This window comes from Bacillus rossius, chromosome 15 (assembly GCF_032445375.1).
Source record: "Bacillus rossius redtenbacheri isolate Brsri chromosome 15, Brsri_v3, whole genome shotgun sequence".
Lineage (NCBI taxonomy): Eukaryota > Metazoa > Arthropoda > Insecta > Phasmatodea > Bacillidae > Bacillus > Bacillus rossius.
In genome coordinates, this window is record NC_086342.1 from 41,554,696 (window position 1) to 41,573,712 (window position 19,017).

Here is a 19,017-nt window from a genome sequence, read left to right on the forward strand (position 1 = left end):
TTACATATCTTTCTTTGATTCATCATATTATAAATACTTACATAGTGGTAGCCTAATTTTATTTGTTACTGCTAGTAATTAAATTAATTTATAACTTTTGTGAATATTCGTGATACTGTTCGAATCCACGTACGTACAACGATTCCGGGTTCGGGTAGTTGTGGATTCGAACCGTACCAGAAAATATCGGGTACCCGCACATCCCTATTGTCGGCGCCCCGAGAGTGCTCCAGGGCAGGAGTGGTCGAGGTGTTCTCGGCCGGCTCCCGGGACGTGTGGTGCTTGTTCCCGGCAGCACGCCATGCTGATCCCGGTCCTGGTGTGCCACCTGCGCTTCCACCGCTCCTGCGACGCGCTGGAGGACGTCATCGACTACAAGTTCCGGAACCGCTACCTGCTGCAGCTGGCCCTGACGCACCCCTCGTACCGGTGCGTCGCTGCCCGTCGCTCCCCCTCGCTCGGGACCGGGCCTCCGTCTGGCTCGCTTTAACACACAGTGTTTATGAGAGAGGGCAATGGGACTTAGCCTTGGGATCTTTAAATGACTGGCTCGTTTTAAAACAAAGTGTTTTTGAGAGAGGGCAATGGGACCGAGCATCGGAATCCTTAAATGACTGGCTCGTTTAAATCAAAGTGTCTTTGAGAGAAAGGCAATAAACACATATCTAAATTTCCTTAATCAGTTGTTTAAAACACAACGTACTAAACCTATTACAATTAATTTTTAAATAAATTTAATCCTGCAATGAACAATATAGCATACAGTTTTAAACGTGCACAGGATGTTTTCTGATATCTCAAAAATATAAAATTATTTATTAATTTTCTTTTACATTACTAAAGAGCCTTGTGATAGTCTAGCGTGGTAGTGTGCTGTAAATCTGTAGCAAATGAGGTAGGAGTCTGCGAGTGTGTTAACTGGCATAAATGGGGAAATTACGTAACCACGCGGTAAGGGATCATTCCTGGCTGGTGAAGTTAAATTGAATGTTAAGAAAGAGCTTCAATTGATTCGCTTAGGCGAAGCATCGCACAGAACTAGAAGATAGAATAAGAAAATTATAGCAACTTAGCTGCGTAAGACTACAGAGAGGTTTTTTTTTATAAGGATTATTGTAATCGTTAGTTGGTTACAAAATGTATTTTCCTCCCATTATAACTGGACATGCCTCTTACACAGAAGCAACAGAAGTTGTGTTACCAATGTCTGCATTTATTGCCTGTTTGCTCTGTGTGGTACTGTAAGCATTTGTGGGTTCGGGGGTTGGCAGTGTTGGCAGAAATATTGTGAACACGAGGATTTACACGTGGAGGGTGGAGTGAATCGCAGAAAATCGTCGGTAATAAACGAGAAGAAACTAGTGAGCAGCGAGATGCAAGAATCGGGAAAAATTTCAAGTTGTGCTCGTGTGTTGGGTGTGCTTACGCTAGTACCGTGCATGGTCGTTGGCGTGAATTGTATACGTAAATTGTGTGCAACTGCCCGGCAGGCAGGTCAGGTTTGCTAAACTTCTGCACTTTTTTTTTTTTTGGCACGCCCTGTATAGATTTAAGAGGTTAGTTTTATAAGTGTAATTAATTTTTCGTAAATGAACACTGTTCTTTGAAAAACCAAAAGTACTTAATAGACTTGTGAGATATACTTTAGAAGTGGGTTTTTGTTCTTTAATTTTATTCAGTTGGAGATCTTGATTTAACATAATACTTAAAAATAATAAAAAGGGAGAAGCAGATAAGAGGAATTATCAAAGGCAATGTGGGAATAAACCACCAAAAAGTGTCAGTGAACAGATGTGATAGTAAAGGGTGCGGAAAAAGAAGGCAATTTTTTCCGTTTGAGATCATACCGTTATCCCTACTGTTCTCAATTATTATCTCCTTCAATAAAAAATACTAATAATTTACCTATATCTATACCTAATAAGCAAGAAGTTTCACTTCTGTTGTGTGTGGACTCCACACACACACTTTTTTAAAATTAAAATTCTGTATTTTATCAGATAAGTGTTAATACAGCTTGCCGAGAATAATACTCGCAATTAAATATTTGATTTGATATTGGCTTCGCTTCTAAATACTAGTATTGGCACATGCTTACTGTCTTTGCTTGTGATTGTTTGTTTTAAATCCTGAAAGGCAGCGTCCGGACCTACTGACCTCCCCCCGGCCACGTCCCTGGGCTCCCGTGGAGCCTGTGGCGGGAGAGAGGGAGCCACAGTTAGACAGCAGTGTTTATCGCTAGTGTGGGCTGCTTGTCGAATGTGTCAGTTAAGTGCAAGTGTTCTCTTCTCGATGTGGCGCAGGGAGAACTTCGGCACCAACCCGGACCACGCGCGCAACACGCTCACCAACTGTGGCATCAGGCAGCCCGAGTACGGTGACCGCAGGATCCATTACATGAACACCAGGAAGAGAGGTAAGAGTTGCTGCTGCTGCTGCTGCTGCTGTTGTTGTTGTTGTCGTTGTTGTGGTTGTTGTTGTCGTTGTGGTTGTTGTTGTCGTTGTGATTGTCGTTGTGGTTGTTGTCTTTTTTTTTTACCTTGTTTATTTCCATTAGTGATGGGCCAAATAACGATTTTCTTGGATCGTGAATCTCGATTTCGAATCCCAGAGAGTGACCCGAATGTACCCCTCGAATCCAAACCTCAGTCTCAAGGGGTCAAAAATAAAGTAATGTACAGTAAATGTAAATTATCAACTATGGGGTTGGAATATTGTAACCCTTTAAATGGTTGTTTCATAAACCAAGTCTGTAGAAACAGTAGGTATTGTAATTTTATTAATCTATAATTACATGTTAATAGTACAATATCTTGGAGGATGGTAACAATATAGGTATGAAGAAATAATTGTCCTAGAGGTGATCACATTTTAATTTTTTAGTTTACTTTATTTCCTCTAAAATTTTTGTATGAATTTTTTCCCTTGAATATAAAATCCTTTTAATACTAATAATTTGATGGTTTTTGAGGATACTGGGGTTTGATTGGCTCGTCCCTAAATCCAATTGTATATATACTTGTGTAGTTTGGTTTTGTTGGTGACATTAAGGGGATTGGTGCAGGACAAAAAACAGTCATTCGTCAGAATTTGTTGGAAATGAGCTTAAGTGTTTCATAAATGCTTGTTTATTACTACTGTAAGGCCAGCCAGCACGTATATAAGCTAGCGGGTTAGATTTAGCAAGTTAGTGGCGAGTGAGCTTCTGTGAGGGGAGGTTGTCGAAGGCTGCAGCTCTGAGGCCTGCCATCTAGCGGGAATCTTTCGAAGGTCTTCCACAATATCGCCTTTCTCTCTCTCTCCCTCTCTCTCCAACACGGACGGAAAGCGAACCGCGATAACCAGCTCTTATCTTCGCTTCCCATCTCGCCCTATCCTTCATTCTCGGATCAGGTAGCCGCCCTTCCCCGTGTAGACTTTCGTGTTACTCCAGCTTTTGTACTCTGGTAGAGTTGACTGTGCTTAATAACATACCGAAAGTTTACCGCTGTAGACCTTGTGCGTTATAACCGAAAATTTGCATTTAAGTCCTAGGTGACAGCAAATTAAAAACATTAAAATGCTACCCATTTATACAGTTTTTAATTTTGACTGTCCGTAAACTTACCAAAATAATCGAGAAACTGTAATTCACCCATTAATGTAAGAAAAAATTAAATTTTTAATATTTAAGATTAATTCACGACATATTTTTTTAATCTTTGCCACCCAGATAAAAATACGATTTACACCGATTTGAAGAGCCCAATGCGATAAAATGTCTAAATAAATGTTTATATTTATACTTTTAGCTTTAAGATAGTATATTTATAAAGAGTCTAGCATAATTAGCTGCCTCATTAAAGCTGCCCGAGCGTTGCAGTGTACTGCGGCCGTACTGATCTTTCACGGCCGGCGTGCTTTGAAACACGCTGCGTACTGCGACACTGAATAAACTTTGTCTTATTTAAGGATTACTTAAAATATATTTAAAGCATATGATAGGGTGTATTCATTTTACATCTATTGAGATATACATATTCTTTTTTCTTATATGAATGATTTTTGAGACAATAAAATTAACAATAGCTAAACAATTTCTGCTTGGAACTTGTAAATAAAAATTCTAGAGGACCTCTAGTTTCATATATGTGTGTTCGTATTTTGTTACAAAAATTTTATTATTAAAAATTATTTTAATACCAAAAATATAATTATTTTTTATTTCTAATACATTATATTATTTTCGATCACAACTATGCAAAATTTTAATGTAGCCTATATTATAAAAAATATATATTTAATTGTATAAAATTAGTTTACTACATAACAATTGAAGAAAACGATACACCGTAAATTTACTTATTGAGTTTTGTCACTTTTATAACATAATTCGTATGATAATATTATTTTTTCCAGAAAATAAATAAAACATAAGTTGTGTTGTAAAATGTATTGATAGAATTACATATTTAGTATTTTTTCTAAGTTAATTTATTGGAGTGCTGCGCCTAGCTGACTTCGTTAAATTGCTAGTGGCAAAGAGCGGTGGTGGATGTTTTTGCAAGAGTTTGACCGTATTTTATGACCCTAGCTGTGAGAGGGTGTTCGTCCCAGAAATCTTAACGGTCAAGGAAAATAGCCTTTCTCTGTAGTCACGTACGGGTCTGCTACTCGTGCAATATCGTCAGTTTTATCACAACTTTCTGGGAAGTTCTATTGTTGTTTTTTATTTATAATTTAGAAATTAAAGAGTTGATCATACTAACATTTTTACCTAAGCAAATCGCATCATGGAAGATTTTTATCTACGTTTGCAGCAAAAATCACTTGTAGTTAGGAAACTTTTATTATTTCAGAGTAAAATTCAGTCTGGAATTACCATACATTAAAAACCTTAGTTTTCTGGAGCAAAAAACGTCCCAGCACGAGCGACTTTAACACTGCTGCACACACACTACGCAGCTTGAAATACATCAGTGGTCAGACTATTGTACCAGACACTCAAAATATACACATTTAAACCTTGAAAAAAAAAACAGACAATATTTATGAAGTAATTTTGACGCTACGCTCAACATATTTATGTAACATGTAGTGAAATTTCTATAAAAAAAATATTTTTTTCTTACCTTTTATGATTAAAATTACCAATTTAATAATAGGACGTTTAAACTTTGAGGTGTTTATCACAATTACCATGTAAGACATTATTTTATATTACTTTGGTACCATAATGAGAACCGACTTAAAAAAGTATTAAAGTTATTACATTTACGAAACATTTTTGTGGATCATTGTAGAAATTATCATTAAGGACTCAACTTCTCATTATTGGTGTGATCACAAGGTTTCATCGGTAAACTTATGACGTGTTACTAAGAAATGTTCATTCTACTAGTGTACAAAATTTTTGCTTTGGGATAATTTTCCATGTATTAAATTTTTTTGTTTCTTAACAGCGAAATTCGTCCCAACCCGAGCCTACTTCTACAACCTCGCAGTAGTATACACTACGCGGTTCGGATCGCTTTAGTGGTCAGACTAATTGTATGAGACACTTAAAAAATATACCAATTTAAAGATGAATAAATATGCAACAACGTTTACTTTAAGCGATTTCCACGTTGGGCTCTTTAAGTTTATGTAAGATGTATTTATATTTCCTTAAAATTGAATGAAAGTAAATTCGTTAACTTTAATGATTTAAATGGTCTATTTTATAGAAACATGTTTAAACTTTGTGCTTTTTATCACTATCCTCAGATAGGGCAATGTTTCTAGATTATTTTGGGTTCCATACTGACTGTCTACTCCATAAACGGCATTTGCAATATCCATTATTGTGGATCGTTGCAAAAAATTGTCATTTTGGATTTAACTGCTCATTTTTGGTGTGACGCACAAGGTTTGCGTGTTACTAAGAAATGTTCATTCTACCACTGTACAAATTTTCGGCTTTGGAATAATTTTCCATGTATTAAAAACCTTTGTTTCTTCACAGCGAAATTCGTCCCGACCCGAGCCTACTTTGGCAACCACGCAGTAGTATACACTACGCGGCTCGGATCACTTTAGTGGTCAGACACATTGTACCAGGCTCTCAACAAATAAACTAATTTAAAATTTAAGAACTAAATCGTGATCGTAAAATGGCCGCCATGGTGATTTGCGATTTATGGAGAAATAACAGCAGTTAAAATCTTATGTACTTTCCAAGAGACATTATTACATCACCAATCATCTAAAGTAACAGGTTTACAAAATTTCAACATATTCAGTAACTAGTCAATTTTTTCATATGTGTTAGTATTAACAATCTGGACCATATCTAGTCGGTGAGGTCTGTATTGTTACAACTATCTGTATTCTGGTATTTGGATTTTGAAGCTACTTAATGATTCTCTTTCAATGTCTATTAAAATATAGGTACCTAATGCTAATTGCAGGAATATTTCTACTCGATTTCAAAATTATAATTCCTGAGCATTTGTAGCGGACACATTTCAATGTAACACATACCGTAAACCGGGGTAACTTTGGGACACTTTTTCCAGTTTTTTACTACTCCTGTTAGCTGGCATTAATATAGATTGATGAATCTATGATATTATAAGTATTTAACCTTCCTCTTACAAAATATTGTCATAATTTTATTCTAGGACCAAAAATATTCTAATAAACAGCCTACATTGTTGTCCCAATCTTACCCCATTAATTGGGGTAATATTGGGACAATACACTTTTTCGCTTACCTATAAACACTAGTAAAAATAATTTTGTCCCAATGTTACACTTAAGTTTCTTATTTCAGACATGAAGCTTGGTATTGTAATCATATTACAAAAGGTTTTAGCACATTAAATTGTAAATTAAAGTAATATTTACAAAATAATTAGTAAAAATAAGCGTAACAAATAGTTTACAATATATTCTTATATCATATTAGGAAAGTTCTTTGACTTTAAAAATTTCCAGTCGGCCTATTTGTACAGGTTGGTAATTTTTTGGACTATTTCATCCTTTGAATAGAAAACTTTGTCGGGCTTTGCTGGCCATTTCCAGTTTAAGGCAGACTTCTTAATAGCTGATACAAGTATATCATCATTTTTAAATTCGACAATACGCCCCGGGTACAGTTCGTCTTCGTACCTCACCAAAATGTAGTCTCTCACCACCAGGTTCTCAAGAAAACTTTAAGGTTGTAGGCTTGGCATTAATGGAGCACATTGCTCTTCCAAGTCACTGAAAGTTACGCTGTCTTCAGAGTCTCTTAGCGAAAACTTAGCATAACCATCATCACTGCTGCTCTCAGTGCTGCTCTCTCTTCTTCGTTTTTTCTGGTGTGGTACATGCAGTAGTGCTTCCGCACATTTGGAAGTAGATGGTTGGGGATCAGGTGCAGATTGGTGATGTTCAGATGGTGGTAACGAAACAGCTTTAAGTTCTTCTGCTGAAACACTTTTTCCTGGAAGAACATACAGCTTCTTCTTTCTCAGGATTTTGCGGACTTTGGTAGTTTCTTCCTGTTTTTTGTAATTTTTTCTAGGAAGCTCTTCCAGACAAGGGAAGAAATAGATGAATCTAGGCTCCCTGAAGGCAATCTTTTTAGAACCACTTGTCTGTCAATAGGATAAATTCCTGACTTGCGGAATCCGGAAATCATGTTTTCTGGACCTGTAACCAAGCCATCGAAGAGGTTTTTCAAAAGTGTTGGAAATTGATCCTTCGGTACAGATGTACACCGACTTCCAGCTGCAGTTTTCTTCCAATTTTTTAGTACCTTTCGCCAGGCAACTTTCATTTGTCGAAAGTAAGCCACGTCCAGTGGCTGTAGGAGGTGGGGTAGCATTTGGAGGAAGTGCTATGAATTTTATGTTGTTTGTTTCACACAGCCTTATAACCTCCATATTGATGTGGGAGCTACGATTATCACCGATGATAACTTTTGGTCCTTCCTGGTGGTTTAGAACAGGCAACATTAAAGATGTAAACCAGTCTTCAAAAGCATGCCCATCAAACCAACCAGATTTAGTTCTATTGTATCGAGTACCCGAGGGTCCGTTTTCAGTCCAAGTTGTCCAAATCTTCTCCGCCTTATCGTTTACATAAGGTGGTGCTACATCCCCTGCTGCATTTCCACAAACAATTATAGATGTGCACGCTTTAGACAAATTTTTTATCCTCTCAGGCAGGGGCGCAACAACAGGGGGAGGCAAGGGTATTTTGCCCCCCCCCCCCCCCCCCCCCCCCCGCTCTGAAACCTTGAAGTGGGGGCAAACGGGGGCAAAGAAAGTGCTGTGTAATCAATTTTTAGATAATAAAACTGCTTAAATAGCACCATTTTCCACCTTGAAATACAAATTTTCCCGGGGGAGGACCCCCGGACCCCCCGCTTCAATACGGGGGATCGATGATTCTTTATAAAAAGTTATATTGCCCCCTCCTTTGGAAATTTAATTGTTGCACCCTTGCTCTCAGGGTACTTAATTCCCCTCTTCGTGATGATTTTTCTGGTTCCAGAATTGTCTACAAAGATTTGTTTCGTCGTAATTCCAAATATTCACTTTTGGAATTCCTATCAGCTCCTTTTACAAATTATCAAAAAACTTATTCACAACCTTTTCTTCTGTTGCTGCTCTAGAGTAAGAAATTTTTTTGCTGTTCTCTGAGTTAATATTGCTTTGTGCCGTCGCATGAACCCTTCCGCCCAATCATTTCCTGGTAAATTGTTTTAAAATCGTAGCTCCTTTCTTCCACAGCGGTCCAGGTAGGACTTGACAACACATCGAAGGTCAAACATATCCACAGGAAATCCATAGTTAGACACGGCTACAATGTGACTTACAAATTGCAACTACTCTTCATTTGTGAAAACAGGAGCTCGGTCGACAGCTTTAAATTGGTTTTCCTGGTTTTTTAGGTGCAAAGTGTTTTTTGGAATACCATATTTTGTTGAAGCTTTGCGAATCGACAATGTTTTGTTCCGTACAGCTTGCAAGGCTTCATTCAAGTTTTCCTCTGTGTAATTTTTATATGGCCGTGTACCAAGAACATGTTTGGGATTTATTGGCATGGTTGGTCGCTTTATTCTGAAAAATATGAAGAAAAAATGCAGTAAAACATATTACGCCAACTTTTGGGCAACTTTGGGACAGTCCCAAAGTTACCCCACCAAGTGATAAAAATTTACTATTTTGAGGTTATAAAATAAAATGCAAGTATCAAAAACATTAGCATCACATTAAATGGATGTCAAGGCTTGTACTTCTTCAAATACATATCTGTCTTTCGTGAAGTATTTGCCGTTTTTAAAGTGCGTACAAAAGTTTACACAAAAACAAAAATATTAACAACATGTGGTTGAAACCAAATCCACTGCCTCTATCCCACCACTGCAACTACAGCTTCAAATAAATGCCATGAGATAGTAGCACATACCAGCGAATATAGAAGCGGTGATTGCGTACCACTTCTTAAAACATGGCCTTGACAGGAAATCCTAAAGCCAGAAATTACTCACTGTCCCAAATTTACACCCCCAGTCCCAAAGTTACCCCGGTTTACGGTACTGATTTTCGAGTTGTGTTGAGGTTTCACATGCCACTTCGTGTACACCTGCTCTGGTAACAATTACTCATCACAACCGGTGCTGTCTGTACGAGCGTCTTCACAAGTTATCCTGAAATATGTTCTTAAATATTAATTCAAGTGAATTCTTAAAATCCTAAACACCTTATCTTAAGTGTCGTAAATGAATCGTTATATTTTGTAAATCCATAATAATATAGGAGCCAACATGGCGCGAAGCGATGGACGCGATACGAATAATATTTTTTTTACCAACCACTACATCAGTAAATATTTGTGGTTTCCATTCGCTATGAATTCAAGCATGTAAAATTTGTACTGCTTCTTCAATTCGGCCACAGTTAAATGGGAGGCTCTGAATCACTGAAAACTCCTCAACAAAATCAACGATGAATCACAGGCATTACAACAAACAGTTGTCACAAGTCAAGTAGCCAATGAGCAGGTGACATTTTTCGAGTCCGTAGAGGATTGTTGAGACTATCGTACAGGTCATTGGCAACGTGCCCTTACGCTCATGGTTAATACCCGCATGAGTAGAGTGTAAAGGCGTAAGCATGAGACACATCTAGGTCCTCATCTAACCGCGCACACTTAGATTTAACTCAGGATAGGGTGAAAAATGTTTACTAATTTTACAGTCCTAACAGTCACCAACGAAACGCCAGCAAAATAAATAAATAAGGCCACGAACATTGTTCGTGAATGAAGGCGAAGCTGATACTTTGGAAACGTTACCAGCAGATATTAAATAATGTTTAACTATTATTTACGTAGCTTACTTCTTAAAACTGCATTCATGTAAACTTATTTTGTGTGAGACTATGTTGAGTGTTTTCTGCTACACTTATTTTTCTGAAAAAAAGTCTATTGTGGCTTAATAAACTTGTTAACATTGATGCCTGTCATAAAAAAATTCAAACGTAATTATACGGATACATGTTGAGTATAGTTTATGAATGGTTCACGCATTGCTAAAAAAAAAAAAAGCATGTTTACAATTTTACACATCTTTTTGTTGTCGCATCGCGTCCATCGCGTTGTACATTAGCAACTCTGAAAAATAAATGTATGTTAAAAAAGCTATAATAAAATAATCTCTTATCTTTCTTTATTCTTTTTTCTAAGCGCTCTAATGGCTTTCGATAGTTTTGTTCTTTTTTGTACTCTGCTTGGTGGAGGTTTCTTCGGCATTTTATTCCTGAATAAATCTCACGTTTACAACAAAAAACATTTAGCTAAATCACTGTGCTAAATAATAACAAAGAATAACCATTCAATTATACGCCGAGCTAGACCAAACACGTTCTCTTATCTACTGAAAATAAATACGTTGACCTTCATATCAGTTTCGCGCGAAATCCTGTCTCCCCTTCGTAAACAGGAGACAGCTGTGGCTGGGTGGGAACGAGAGAAAACACTGGCTGCAAACAGTTGGGGAAACTGTCGCAAGGTGTCACTACTGTCCAGCGCGCTCCTTAATTTCTCGTATCCGAGCTTGCACGCTGCTCAAACTTCTACAGCTACATTTTTACTTTAGGTCCGACTGCAATAAGCTAAAGACTAAAATAAAGTCAATCATTCAGCCGACAGATATGTTGGCGTTTGAATTACAAATGAAAACGCGAATGTTATTAAATTCGCAAATGAATATCACGCAATTTCGTAGCAGCTCATTTATTATTATTCAAATTGTAAATACGTTAAATTAATAATGATTACAGATAAAATAATGGTCACAGTCATATCTCCCGTGTCTGAAAATTTATCTGCGAAAGTTTTACCACCGAATTCTTTATAGTTTATTATTAAAGCTTGAATTTAAAAAATTCCCGAAAATCAGCAATAACTTAATTAAAATAAAAATTAAAAAAATAAATTTTACACCAGAATGGTTCAAATCTTCTCTAGCAGCTGAATCATTAACAAATATATTGTTTTTTTTAATACGATGCTGGTGCACCAATCCCCTTAAGTAGTGCACTTAAAATACACACTACGCACAAGCTGTCTGAAACTCTTCGCGACCTTTGATTATCTTCTTGAGCACAAGCGACAGGCATCAGTGTTAGTGTTTATACTTTCCAAACTGAAGATTGACACTCAAAAAATTCGGAAAATAAAAACTTGTGAATCGAAAGCTGACTGCTTACAGCTTTACAAAGGCAAATTCGTCGTTCCCCGGAGCTCTCAGGTATCATCCGCACGGTGTATAACGTACAGGGAGCTGTCTGGTCTTCGTGGGCACAAGGCCACTTGTGTTGCCACTCGGCATTGCTCCAAGTAACACACTCCTGGTTGCAGAGAAGTGTTCTCTCTGGTGCATGCTTGTGTGGTTTATTTGTGACAACCATACAGACTTGTTTGCGTTGTTTTCCTCACTGCATTAGTTACGGAAGCAGAGTGTTGGAGATGTTCAGATGTACAAGAAGGCCTGTGGCGAGTTACCCTGCAGGCACACCACTGGATGTCTGCGAGTACTCCACAAGTATTTGCTATTAGTGAAAAATTTCATGTTAGATTTAACGCTTCAAATTAAAACGTATGAATATATATATATATTTTTTTTTCTTCTTCAAATTATTTGTTATTGATAGATAGGGCCTACACCACGTCAAGACAGATTCACAAAAAAAAATTATTGAAAAATTTAGATTTTTACTCTAACATAATTCACACATTGTTTTATAATTAACAAATAATAAATGATTATGATTTAAACTTAGGTAGTAGTAATAATATTTTTATGTATGAAGCAGGATCAACGAAACAACTTAGAAACATAAAATTTACCGGTTTAAGAAAATGCTTATTATGCATCTTAGTTTTTTTTTTTATTTCCTTTATTTTACATTTCTTAGTAATGGTTCCATGTATACTACTCTTTTTTTTTATTTTACTACGTTTTGGAACAATTTTTCTTGGAATCCTTTGTAGTGTGAAGAAAAAAAATTTCACTGTATGTTTAAATTCAATTAGAAAAACATTCAATATTCATGAATATTATGATGTTCAATTCAAAATTTGATTCAAATGAGAAAGACATAATGTATTCGCAGAACCCTACATACTACCCATGGTACAAGTGCATGGTAAATACACAACGCTTCTCATCCTTAGATTGCAGTTGCATTTAAATGGGCCTTTCTTTCCAATGGATGGTTTCTGCCATTGGCGCTGTCCTTGTCATGGGGTGCACCATTGTCAAATATACACTTTAGAGTACAAAAGTTTTAGATACAACTATGTAATGTAATGAAATTTTTTTAAATGTAAAGTGGAACCTTGTTACTACGAGAGTTGACAATGGCGGAAAAAATTCTCATAACTACGAACACTCGTACCTAATAACCGAACATAGAAAATTGACGCCAAAGTCAAGATTCCTGAACCTTCTAAAAATTGTCTTAATTTCACACTGTAACTCGAAAATAGTGTACTTTAGTTTAAAACGCATTGAATAAAAGTGGTAGAAAATTAAATTGCAAATTGAAAAGGTCCCTATGATTTTTTTTTGTATCCGCAATGGTTTTTCTTTTAATGGGGAATGAATTGGTCTGATGCATGAGGGAGCAACGAAACACAGCTAAGATAGCAGCTGTGGCCACAGTCGTGACGTGAAGGAGGGGAGGTAAGATAATTGGAGAACGGTAAATAAATGGAGTGCGTGATGAAGGATTCACGGAGGGAGGGGCGAAGGCTTCCGATCCTGTGTAGGCTGGTTTATTTTTATATTTCCCCCTATAGTCGAAAGCCAGCGCAGCAGCTAGCTACTGGGAGAGATCATTGGCTGACGTAACAACATTCAAACGCAGTGCAAATTCAACCCATCATTTTCAACTACTAACTCAACTGACTCCATATCAACATCAGGATCATCAGAGAGCATATACACGTCCATTACCAAACAATTTTCTGCATTCCCCGTCGCTTCGCGTGAGGTATATGGCTGAAGCTTGCTCAAGTGCAAATTTCGCAGCTCGTTCGGGGCTCGTTTTGCCCCACTGGCTCATTTCTCTTGGCTACTTTTTGCCTCAATCGATACTTACGACAAGATTTTTAACTTCTTCAACTTTGCAATTTAGCTTGTTTTCTTTCTTTTCTCCAACATAACCTGTTTTCGCGTAGGCATTTTGTGATTAATGGCTCCAAAACCAAAGTTATTAACTTTATAGTTATTCCACTCAACTAGCATCACTCAATGCTCACTCACAAGCAACTTAAAGTTTAAATCATGCAAATTGGTCTATTACTTTTAGAGTTACATCACTCACTGACTTCAGTTTGACACTCATTAAGTCATTATTGCAAATGTTAACCGGGTGAGTTGTACGTAACAACCACGAGAAAAGTATGCTCTACGAACTACTCATAGTTTACTAGTTTTATGCAGTGTCGAATCTCTCAGCCGAAGAGACACCCAACCTGAGATTAAAGACATTCATATTCCTCTTGGAAATTCTTTCCAAGGGTAATGTGCAAATTTGAATATTGCGTATTTAGGCGCGCACCAGTAGCCGAGAGAAAGCGAGATCGCAGCGCCGTGGGAACAGGGTGACGCGGGCCGCAGGTTGCTTGGTGCAAGAACGACTTCGCAGTTGCAAACATGCCTCACCCTCACAACAGATCTTAAAAGTGCTGCCCCAAACCTCAAAGCAGGTATTACAGTGCCATGCATGCTTGTCAACATTAGTGGTACATCATGCAGAAGTTTTGCATGTCACAGTTTCGCCAAGCAGTTTTCCTACTACTGGCATCACGTATCACATGGACACATGGGAAGAAGTCCTTAGGTGTTAGGTCCAACATCGAGGAAGAAGTCCTGAGGTGTTAGGTCCAACATCGAGGAAGAAGTCCTGAGGTGTTAGGTCCAACATCGAGGAAGAAGTCCTCAGGTGTTAGGTCCAACATCGAGGAAGAAGTCCTCAGGTGTTAGGTCCAACATCGAGGAAGAAGTCCTGAGGTGTTAGGTCCAACATCGAGGAAGAAGTCCTCAGGTGTTAGGTCCAACATCGAGGAAGAAGTCCTGAGGTGTTCGGTCCAACATCGAGGAAGAAGTCCTCAGGTGTTAGGTCCAACATCGAGGAAGAAGTCCTCAGGTGTTAGGTCCAACATCGAGGAAGAAGTCCTCAGGTGTTAGGTCCAACATCGAGGAAGAAGTCCTCAGGTGTTAGGTCCAACATCGAGGAAGAAGTCCTCAGGTGTTAGGTCCAACATCGAGGAAGAAGTCCTGAGGTGTTCGGTCCAACATCGAGGAAGAAGTCCTCAGGTGTTAGGTCCAACATCGAGGAAGAAGTCCTCAGGTGTTAGGTCCAACATCGAGGAAGAAGTCCTCAGGTGTTCGGTCCAACATCGAGGAAGAAGTCCTCAGGTGTTAGGTCCAACATCGAGGAAGAAGTCCTCAGGTGTTAGGTCCAACATCGAGGAAGAAGTCCTCAGGTGTTAGGTCCAACATCGAGGAAGAAGTCCTCAGGTGTTAGGTCCAACATCGAGGAAGAAGTCCTGAGGTGTTCGGTCCAACATCGAGGAAGAAGTCCACAGGTGTTAGGTCCAACATCGAGGAAGAAGTCCTCAGGTGTTAGGTCCAACATCGAGGAAGAAGTCCTCAGGTGTTAGGTCCAACATCGAGGAAGAAGTCCTGAGGTGTTCGGTCCAACATCGAGGAAGAAGTCCTGAGGTGTTAGGTCCAACATCGAGGAAGAAGTCCTCAGGTGTTAGGTCCAACATCGAGGAAGAAGTCCTCAGGTGTTAGGTCCAACATCGAGGAAGAAGTCCTGAGGTGTTAGGTCCAACATCGAGGAAGAAGTCCTCAGGTGTTAGGTCCAACATCGAGGAAGAAGTCCTCAGGTGTTAGGTCCAACATCGAGGAAGAAGTCCTCAGGTGTTAGGTCCAACATCGAGGAAGAAGTCCTGAGGTGTTAGGTCCAACATCGAGGAAGAAGTCCTGAGGTGTTCGGTCCAACATCGAGGAAGAAGTCCTCAGGTGTTAGGTCCAACATCGAGGAAGAAGTCCTCAGGTGTTCGGTCCAACATCGAGGAAGAAGTCCTCAGGTGTTAGGTCCAACATCGAGGAAGAAGTCCTGAGGTGTTAGGTCCAACATCGAGGAAGAAGTCCTCAGGTGTTAGGTCCAACATCATGGAAGAAGTCCTGAGGTGTTATGTCCAACATCGAGGGGGCCCGCGACCGGTACTTTGTCCATCGTACAGCATATGTTGAGCAGGCTGGGACGCTGTCCTGCTGAGATCGCACGTTGCTCCTCACAGCCGGTGGCCCGACGTGCAAGTTGAAGCGAGCATTACCGTACACTGCGCCAACTGCCTAGAGCTGAACACGTGGACGTGCGACAACCAACCAGACTGATAGCTCACTCAAAACACGTGGGTCTTGCCAGTCACCGTGTATCACGTGGAGCATCTGAACGTGACACATCAGTGCGACCACGAGTCACCTCAGCCGCTGGAGCGATGACTAGACGAGCGTCATTTTCAAATTTGCACGCCACCGTTCTTACTGGTTTTTGTTTTGGGACATGCGTTGCATAAAACAAATTGATGGTTTTAGTTTTCTCTGGCACCCATTAAATTTATGTGGCCAGTGATTTCCTGTCATTTTTTTTATCTGTTTGGATGAGATGAGTGTTAGTAGAGTGGTTTTTTTTGGAGAAAGTCCTGAAAGTTCAAAAGAGGAAGCGAGAGGTTGTCTGGTGTTGGTCTGGCACTCAGAGGGGTTTGATGGTTGAAGTTGGTGTATGATAACTTTGTGAGGATGTGGTTTTTACAGTGGTGTTGTGTTATGTGATGCGCTTATGCTGGCATCTTCAGGTTTATTTGGTGTTGTATAATTTATCCTCGTTAAAGTACAAAATTAAACACACAAAAAAAAATCTTTGTCCAGCGAACTTCCAGTTCAGTTTAAAATGAAGGGCTTATGAACATTTTAAATTTTTAGAACATAGACTTAGATTCTTCTGAAGCAACTAAGGATTATGTATCTTTTGCTTTGCATTTTATTTAAAAAAGCTGGCTTTAATGCTTTTAATCCTTGTGATTAGAGCAAGTGTAAACAGGACTGCGCTCTGTAATCGCTTATATCACTACAACAAAAAAGTTCCAAATCACTAATAATTTTTTCAAAATTTTCTTCCGAGAGATTCATAGTACTAACAACTATTAATCTGGCTGACGAATACCTAAATGTTAATGGCCGAACAATTCAAATGTTTTAATAACATTTTAATGTCATGAGGCATGCCTGTCACTTTGTATAGTTGACTCATTCTTTATAACGCCAGGAGGTATTGTGGATGTTTTCTTCACACTTGTGTTTTTATGAGGTGTGTGGTTCAATAAATGAGCATCATAAGGTAATTTGTATTTGCAGTGACAAATATGTGATAAATTTCTTGAGTTGCTGCTTCGTTTTTTTACTTGTAGAATCTCATATTCCCAGCCTCCACTTAATCTAATTTCAGCATAGCCGTAAGATTGTTTGTGAACCTGCTATGGAACAGTCACCCTAGTCTGTTCATAGAAGCAATGTCAGGATGAGGTATGCTTGTAGCATGTTGAGTCTGTCTTTGGATTTGTGATTCCAGCTTTCCACTGCCACGGACAAAAAATTTTTCCATTGTGCCTTTGGTCTCAGATTACACCCTGAATCTTTCACAAAAGGGTGTTCAACCATGAATATGAAGCTAAAATACTTCTTATGCAAGTATAATATACTTAAGGTATTTTGACTCTGCTGCAGTAAATTGCAAGGCAGATTTCGTGTCAACTGCAAGTCTTCATTTCTAATTCTTTTAATCGTTGAGCTAATACTCGCTCCAACACGTGCTGTTTCAACATGTGTCTTATCGTTCCATTTGCTGTGTCCTTGCTTAACAGTGTTTCTGTGTGTGTGTTGTTCGAGATGATGAGACCTGTTCGCCGCAAAAAGGCCAGTCTGCCTTGTTGTTCAGAAGCTCGAGAGAAGAGAGTGTTAAAGGTAACTGGCTTCAGTGATTCGTGGGCTGCTTCTATCACCCAGGACCTTCGCAAATGTCTCGTGGTCTCTCTTGAACGGTGGCATCTGCAAATGAGTACAAATATTGCTGCAATTGAAAGCGAAACCTTTCAAGGATATTTGTTTATGTGTGTTCATGCTTGATAATGGTATCACTTCTGTTTTTGTACTTTAGTTATCTGTATGCAAATTGTATGTATTTGTGAACCAAGTGATTAACTTAAGTTTCCTGTGTTCAGTAGTATGTAATTCAGTGGTAGAAGTATAGACTGTATGTATGTCCAGAAACTAGTGCTGCTTCTTTGATTGTTCATCGGTTAACTAATTATTGAGTCTTTGACACCTTGAAGTTTGCATTTTTTGACTAAACATTACTTAGATTTTCATGAAACGCTATAAAATGTCTATAATTCTATAAAAAAATATTCTTTCCCTCCTCAAAATATTTTGGTCGCCTAAATAATTTTACTAGGAAGTCCCTTTAAAGTGTAGTGCTTGACACACACACTTCTCTTGCACAGAACAAGCTAATTTCAACCAAATGAACTGCATTTGCAGCCAGCAAACGTTCAACTTCACTTAGATCTTTATAGGATTCATGAGAGGTGTTTGCGTACAATGTGTTAAATGCTGTTCTGCGTAATTGAACAGGCTTAGAGACCTGGCTGGACTTTTTTTCTTGAAGTATGATGTCACCTACATAGCAAACAGAGTTCTCGAGTTATGGATAGAGACAAGATTTTATGGTTTTATTTTTAGTCCAATTTCATTTTTTAAAGAGAATACATATTAAGGTGTTATTGTTTTTATTTTCACAAAAGTGGTTTTGTATTACCTACTCCCCCAAAATAGTGGTAAAAATAATACACTCATTTTTATAATAAAATAATTTGTATTAAATTAGTCTATAAGATACATTCAGGACAGTAAAAAAAAAAAAAATAGCTAACATATTTGGTTTAAAAGTAATAGAATAAGAGATGAACAATAAAACAAATTAGATTAATTTTTCCATTCCATGCACTTGAGTACAATTATTTGTCCGGAAATGAAATTTCTTGAATTTCAAACATTAAAAGATTCCTTTTTTTTTTTTTTATGATTTGAATTAAGTTTTGGTTAAATGCATTCTAATTCCATGATAAAACTTGAATTTTGGTTCTATATAGTATATTAACCTGCATTTCAGTGTTATTCTGTGTTTTGGAATGCTTTTCGTTGTTGTTTCGGTTTTGTCACAGTTCACAATATAATTTTGTCCATTGTTAACAGATGACTGGTAAAGCCCAATGCCAAGCACCTCTGTTGCTCTTTTTTGCTCTTTCGCCGTTTCAGCGACAGGGGCGTTATTTGAAAGAGAGGAAAGAGAGAATACAGTGATCGTAGCCTGTCCTTGCGCTCAGTAACACTGCTGGCAACACTGGTTGTGAAGCTGTCGGCAT

The 19,017-nt window shown here is 38.3% G+C and overlaps 1 protein-coding gene across 3 annotated transcripts in view; it reads left to right on the top strand.

Annotated features, from left to right (window-relative positions):
- The window catches only part of LOC134539459 (ribonuclease 3-like), a 72,814-nt gene extending 54,297 nt beyond the window's left edge, over window positions 1-18,517 (top strand). For 2 of the 3 annotated variants that reach the window (XM_063381509.1, XM_063381510.1), the window contains exons 12-13: window positions 296-429; window positions 2,304-2,811. In XM_063381509.1, coding sequence (XP_063237579.1) covers window positions 296-429; window positions 2,304-2,790 — 621 coding nt within the window. In that variant the 3' untranslated portion in view covers window positions 2,791-2,811. Of the gene's footprint in view, window positions 1-295; window positions 430-2,303; window positions 2,812-17,482 lie in introns of those variants that run through there. The other variant, XM_063381511.1, reaches the window with a different exon arrangement.
- Window positions 18,518-19,017: the final 500 nt, after the last annotated feature.